General features: G+C 40.2%; 1 protein-coding gene across 2 annotated transcripts; it reads right to left on the bottom strand.

The window, feature by feature from the left end:
• Positions 1 to 19: 19 nt before the first annotated feature.
• Positions 20 to 5,398, bottom strand: znf414 (zinc finger protein 414). Of its 2 annotated transcripts, XM_022740249.1 has the most exons (5): positions 5,306 to 5,398; positions 4,960 to 5,070; positions 4,390 to 4,495; positions 3,759 to 4,297; positions 20 to 550 (listed from the first exon to the last, which is right to left on the bottom strand). In XM_022740249.1, the coding sequence occupies exons 1-5, from the start codon at positions 5,352 to 5,354 to the stop codon at positions 390 to 392; spliced, it is 966 nt and encodes a 321-aa protein (XP_022595970.1). In that variant the 5' UTR covers positions 5,355 to 5,398; the 3' UTR covers positions 20 to 389. The 2 variants fall into 2 exon arrangements, with proteins under 2 accessions (XP_022595970.1, XP_022595978.1); XM_022740257.1 differs by lacking the exon at positions 5,306 to 5,398 and having other exon boundaries at positions 4,390 to 4,490; positions 4,960 to 5,066.
• Between the last annotated feature and the right edge of the window lie 1,734 nt (positions 5,399 to 7,132).

The raw sequence follows: 7,132 nt of genomic DNA, 5'->3' as shown, positions 1-7,132 counted from the left end.
ACCCTTATAAAAGACTAAATGGTTTGTAATCAGTTTATTAATTCAGATGTTAACACGTTATAAATCATGAATAAACAATTATAGACAGGTTATAACGTTTTCATACATTGATGCAGACTCACTATTTGGCAAGATCAACTTAATGCTTACTACTCATTAATCTTACTAATGACTTACTACCATTTTAATCCTTTATAAGGGTAGTCTGATTGTAAAGTGGTACCATGAAAAGTGTCTAGCAGCAATATGCAGAAACTAAGTGTTAATTGGAAAAAGACATGTTAAGAACACTAACAGATGTGTGTGTAACTCAGTGCTTCAGACTCTTCACTCAGAGTGATGTGTTATAATAAACCATCAGTCAGTGTTTGGTTAAACCTGCCTCCACTCTATGTGTTTCTTCCTGTGTCCTCTGCAGGTTTGTTACCGCTGTGTTGACTGTTGATGTGTTGAGTCATTTCCTTGCGGTTGGTTACTGTGTGTCCACACTGCACACATGTGTAGCGCCCTTTAGTGTGCTCCCAAAGGATGCGTCTGTTGCAGGCCATACCTAAAGCATGAAGGGACAAATTAATTGTCGGTACAAAATATCTTTTCTCCATGAATTGACTCACAATCATAAAACCCAGAAAATGCTTCATTCATTCATACACACAGCAGGTTGTTTCTCAACACCAATTAATCAGCCTGACATCTGCAGACAGACATTCTCTCCCAGGGACAGACTGAATAAAGTAGAATGCACACACTGTTCATTCATCCTCCACGTCTCTAATATCTCTTTCCCCAACTGAGCTCAGATCAGTGTGCAGAGTCTTTTTTCAGTCAGCTGACTACTCACCACAGTCAGTAAACTGCAGCGGGTCCACTGTTCACGTCACAGTTTAGGAGACTATCGTGACTCGAGGCGGCTCATACAGCAGCAATCATCTACGTTACTTTTATGTCAATTAAATAAACTGGTCATGCAGCTCTACCTGAACCACTTAGAACAAGTAGCCACTGCACACACACAACATTTAGCACAGTTGTACAATTGTACTAAAAAAAAGAGCAAATGCAAAGATCAATCTTAGGATTTTAAGAATCAACATTGGATCAATCAAATAAAAATTGTAACTAAATAAAAAAAATTCATAATTTTTTTCCCAGCTCTAACTGGCAGTACGCCAAGACCTGTTGTGGAAAACATGAAGCCCATTCACTGTTTTAACTTACACTTACTAGATGTGTCTGATAAAACCATGGATGTATTATAAGAACTGGACACTGGATCAAAAATGGCACACATTCATTTCTATAGAAGTTGCTCGCCTGGTGCATACACTGAAAAAGTTTCTGGCTTCCGGGTTACTTCCGCGTTCTGCGGCCCACTGAATATGTGCAGTAGTATCACTCCCATGGTGCCTCTGGGCTTTGAGAACGAGCAAACAGCGTTCTGGATCTGGGGCTGTGCGTTCATAAATGCAATGCTAGCGGACTTCATGGAGGAGTAATAAGACTTCTACAGGACTTTATACAAATGACAACAGCAACAAACAATGAAGATAATGTTCTGAAGAGTAAGGTGGTGTTAAACCTACGATCATTGATAGCACGGATAATTCGTGTTGACAGTTAATTGTGATGTTAAAGGGAAAACAAGTCATTCAGTTAAAAGCTTTAGAGCTTAAAATCACTTTGGACTCAACACAAGAAATCATAATCGGACAAGAACATGTTTGACCTGTTCTTTGAGCATTTTTAATTAGAAATTGATGCTGCATGTGACAGATATTACAACTTGTCAGATAAAATGATCACAAGGGCTTTGTTACCTTTTTATATTGAAGCATATTCATATAGCACGTCTTCTACGTATTCTTATACTCCTACTACTTATTTATAGTGGAGCATATTAAATAAAATGTGTTGATTTAGGTCATTTCTTATAATGACATTTTGTCCATGATGATGTGTTTTTCATGGTTTTACCACTTTGATCCACCAAAGCCTTTCAGTTTTACTCGTGTTTAAATTTATTAATTAAGTCAGTGTTATTTCATATTGTATATGTAAAGTTAGTGCCAGGCTGCATGGTGTGACTCTTTGTTATGAAATAGTCAATACTTTTACAATATTTCCACAACACTGTAGAATTTCAATGTCCACAAATGTAGCTGTCACAGAACCCAGGTATTTTCATTAAATACATCACTGTCCCAGATATTTGATTTGAAAAAGATTGCACCGTCTCAGGCCACCACCACCAACCCAGTGGACGCGAAGTCAGTTGTAATTTTACCACTGAGACAGTTGAAGCCATAAACTAAATGAATGTGGTTGTTGTGAGTGGAAGACAGGCTGGTGAACTTCAGTCAGGATGGACACTGCTGGCACACAGATCACAGGAACCATCACCTATCAGGTAAATGACTTACCAAATTAAAATTCACTTAAGAAAAGTGTTACGGGGTCGTTATGAAAAATCACTTACAGTGTCATATCAGTGAATCAGTCATTGCGTGGCTAATATATCAGCTAATATTTTGATTAAAAAACAATTACATTCAAGAACAAAGGCTGACAAGTGACCAGTAACTGCCACAAAATCACAAAATCAAAATGTCTTGATGTGTGGAAACAAAGATTCACCTTTATGTCGTTAATTATTCACTTTTCCTACCAACCTCTGTACATCCGTACGGCGTTTGCATCAACCTAGCAAGCATCCTCGTTCCTGAGACACAACTCGACCGCGCGGAGAGTGTGTGTGCACAGCGGTGACGTCATCCAGAAAAAAAAATACTTCTCTGGGCTTTTTGTTGGCTTTGGAAATTTTTTTTAAAAAGATTAAAAGTCCATGGCTTAAAAATATACAATACAAAGATTAATAATTGACTGTGTTTACAGCCGGAGGTGTTCTGTCAATAGTTTTACAGGTGTTTTTTTTACTATTGTGGTCTGTGGGAAAAATGCTTTTTGGGTCGCCGGGGATTTTTCCCTGCAATACTGCGAGTGGCCACTGGGAAGAATTGGCTGCAAGGCAGAGCAATGGCACCATATCCAGTTCTTATAATACATCCATGGATAAAACCCACTGTCAAAGCATGCACTTAATTTTTATTCATTTTCTGTCTATGTATTAACCTCGATTGTATGCTGGTGATCTTTCTGGTAGGTACTCACCATTGTTGTAGGAGCCTAAATGCAGTTTGTTAATGTTGGACTATTTAGCTTAAGTGCATATTTAAAATAACAGTAATGTACAGTAAGTGGTTAAAGAAATTGAAGGATTATTTACAGTATTTACAGGTTTACGTACTTACAGTGCATATTTACAGTAATGCCAAACCATAAGTTAATCATCTATTTTTGTCACTAAAAGTGACTGTGGATCATTTAAAGTATATAGAATTTAATTTTTACATTTGAAATATAAAGGAATAGGTGACTATGGTCATTGCCTTTTAGTTGCTGGGCAGCTGAATTGCTTTGATGTTCTCGTAAGGGGCGGGGCAGTGAGTGATATCAGGTAAGTCAGGCTGCAGCGAGTGGAGCAACACAGACCTCTCTCTGTGTCTCTCACTTTTGTTAATTAGTTTAATAACTTTGGAAATGGACTTTGTTCTGAATTGTTTTTTGGGGTTTTTTTTTGTCTGTGTTGAATTTGATGATAGTTATGCATTTTTAGTGATTGTGTCATTTTAGCACTCTGAGGGCAGGTAGCCACATCTGGCAGGTTACAGCTGTGTGCTTTAGAGTGAGGAGAGGCTCACCTTGATTCTTCTTCCAGACTGCTGAGGACCCAAGAGGAGACTGAGGAGCTGATACCGGAGCAGGCTGGACAGGCTCAGGAGACCTAGTCTGTGTCTGGGTCTGACCCTGGGCATCAGAGGGGTCAGGAGCTGCTGATGGGACATCCAGGTTTAGAGACGGAGGCAGATTAGAGGTTCCGTTTCTGAGCAGAGGCTGAGGAACTCCTTCTGTGAGAAGGGTAGGGGAGGTCTCTTGGTGAGAAAGGAAGGGGGTGGCGAGGAGAGGGGGGACAGCTGAGTCTGGCTGAGGAACAGCAGCAGGGAAGGAACCATCTTTGTTTGGGATTTGAGAGGGCAGTTGCTGGGGTTTCGACACTGAGTCCAGCTGCGGGGGGGTCTGGTCCATGGGCATGGAGGTCGTGTTCTGGTTGGTCACAGCAGCAGGCTGTGGGGGCGTCGGTTCAGTTGTCTTTGTTTTGCCCCGTGGCACTTTGGAGCAGGTGTGCAGGTGAGTCAGGAGGCCACGGTAGGACCGCAACTTTGTGCGACAACTCTCACACCTGCAGAAAGAGGCGATGCTGCATGACTCTAAAGATATCTTACCAATGTATACACAGGATCTCAGCTGTGACTAAAGAAAAGACCAACTCACAAGAAGTATATGTTGGGTTTGTGATGATGCCTCATGTGTTCCATCAGTTTCTGCATGTTGGGGAAGGAGCCACTGCAGCCAGTCGTGGAGCACAGCAACGTCTTCCCTGAGGGGAGGACAGACACTGTGATAACCCCTCCCTCTCATCTCCAGCCCAACACTCAACAACAAAACTAAAAGCCAGATCAAAATCAAAGTGATGGAGTGTATTATAGTTCAATGTGACTGTGGAAAAGTCATATCACAATAAAAAATTATTTACTGTCATTAAAGATTAAAAGCTGAATAATTGTCCTTTTTAACTTGTCTTTTTGATTTGATTGTGACACAATAAATGCACACACGAAGAAGAAACGAAATGTAATGTCTGTTGTATTTCACCTGATGTGTTTGGTTTGTTTACATTTAGTCATTGTGAAGCTTCCATACTCCTGCTTCAAAATCATATTAGCTACGGTTCAACTTGACACAAAAATGTAACTAATAATGTTTTTTTCATTATATCGTGTATTTTCAGTTATATTTTTATTATTGTGTCTTGTTTACACATGTATTTCCATAGAAGCTCACCGGGGAGAGACTGAGCCGGGATCTCATGGTCCTTTATGTGGCTCTCCAGGGCGCTGGTGTCAGAGAAGACCCGCTTACAGCCGTGTAACGGACACAATATCCTCTTGTTTCCTGAAACATACAAACAGCACTTTACCAACTGTTGTATATGTATGTATTTATGTTACAGCATCAGAGTCAAAAATGTCAGCTACTTCAGGTCACAGCTCGAGCTGGTTAGTTAGCATGCTAGCTAGCTAACTAGCTGGCTGACGCAGTTTAGCCATATTGCAACTCTCGTCAGACACAGTGGCATGAGAGCGGGTCGAAGCTGCCGTCTACCTGATACTTGAGCTAAAGAACAAACCTTCGTTTCCACTCTCAGGTGTCTGCAGCACTGTGCTTCCCGAAGCCATCACTGGGGATCAGTGGTTCTGTTGTGCATTGACGACGAGGGAGATCAGAGACGGACCACAAAAACCAGAATGCAATGCGACAACGACTTCGCGCCGACGCACTTCTTCTTTGTATATTTTTCCGGCAGGCTGTAAGCGTCATGCTGCCATCTACCGTTGTTATTGAACAAAGGAAGTCATTTCAGGTAATTTTCCCATGACGGAGTATTCGGGCCACAATCAGGAAAAAAATAAAGAGAATATGAGAACAAAGTCATAATATTACGAAAATTAAAAATGTAAAGTTTCCAGAAAAAACATATAATTTTTAGGAATATTACAACAACCAGAAATGACAGTCAGTGTCAGCCTGAGCTGCTTCTGGCAGCTGCTGTTTGTCTGTCTAACAATAGAATAGACTCATTTTCTTCACAATCTTTTCAGTGTCCTGATGATGATGATGATGATGATGATGATGATGATGATGATGATGATGAGCCAAAAGATGAAGTATCTCCTTATTAGTGAAACCTCTGCTAAAGTACAACTTCACAAGATGCTCCACGTTCCTCATTTTAAAGCGTCTGATATTTCCCCTCTAAACAACATGCAACCTAAAAGTACAACTTTATTGTCATCATATTTTGACTTTTTTTTTGGAAAATTATGACTTTGCTGTCATAATATTATTGTAAAATTAGGACTTTCTTTCTTGTAATATTCTGACTTTATTCTCGAAATTTCTGATTTTTTCCCCCACAATGAGGCCCTGATGTGGCATTGTATATTCCAGAGTCAAATCTAGTTTAATGGAAGAAACTGAAAACAGCTGATAGTTAATTGTCATGTCACCAATTTGAAATTACTGCCCATGGACGTTCAGCTTACTTTCTAGTTTGCTAAAATATGTAGTTGGTGTGATGTTAGCTGTAGTAGCAGGAGAGCTGTGAGTATCACTGTCTGCAAAAGCTGGTTATGGGAAAGGTCTCCTCCTCTCTGCATGTTATTGCTTATAGCAGCAGCAGCTGCAGCCAGTTTACTACCTCATGGAACAATCATGGTATATATCAGCGGTCTTTCTCCAGAATTGCCTTTGCAGCAGAATGCAAAGGCAAACAAGGATGTTGAAGATATGCCAGTGAAAATGAAGATGGACAGTGTGAAATAGGAGCTAAGCTTAAGTGCTGAAACTGTGGAGGGGAGCATGGCTCGGCTTACTGGGAGTGTGAGGAGTGCTGCAGAAGAGCAGTAATTCAAAATTTCCCGAGAGAGTACAAACACTGAAGCAGCTGAGAAAGCATTTGTGCAGCCAGGGAAATCTAACATAAGTTAATTAGTGCAGCAATCACAAGACGAGACCAAGTGAGAGATGTAGCAAAGAAAAGGAAGACACTGATGTTCTGTACAATGTTGATGTTATAGAGATCAAAAATAATATAAATCAGCAGAAAAATATCTAGGAGTCAAAGGTCTAGGGTGTGACACAGTTGAGTAAATGTGAAGTGGTTGTTTCAAACTACAAGATAAGCCTAATATAATATGTGTAGAAGAAACATGGCTGAGAACAGAGTGGGATTTTGTTATACAGGGTTATACAGGAGTTAGGATTGATCAGAAGACTGGGAAAAATGGTGGTGTGGCCTCGTGTGTAAAGGATGGGATGAGATTTAATCTTAATTCAAAGAAAGAACATGAACCAAAAATGGTCAAGATCTGGGCAGGAAAGGATAAACTAGCAGTAATTCATTACTATTACCCATGTAACAGATTGTGCCTCAACACACTGAATACTGTGGGTG

The sequence above is a fragment of the Seriola dumerili genome, unplaced genomic scaffold, assembly GCF_002260705.1.
Source record: "Seriola dumerili isolate Sdu_G_001 unplaced genomic scaffold, Sdu_1.0 BDQW01000003.1, whole genome shotgun sequence".
NCBI lineage: Eukaryota > Metazoa > Chordata > Actinopteri > Carangiformes > Carangidae > Seriola > Seriola dumerili.
Note: the sequence above shows the minus strand (reverse complement) of the source record. Positions and strands in the feature narration are given on the sequence as shown.

Coding starts and splice junctions, on each gene's coding strand:
- znf414 (XM_022740249.1), bottom strand. CDS start 5,354: ATGGCTTCGGGAAGCACAGTGCTGCAGACACCTGAGAGTGGAAACGAA. Junction 4,496..4,959: donor CCCGGCTCAGTCTCTCCCCG/GTGAGCTTCTAT, acceptor TCCTCCCCTCAG/GGAAGACGTTGCTGTGCTCC. Junction 551..3,758: donor AGTCTGGAAGAAGAATCAAG/GTGAGCCTCTCC, acceptor TTCATGCTTTAG/GTATGGCCTGCAACAGACGC.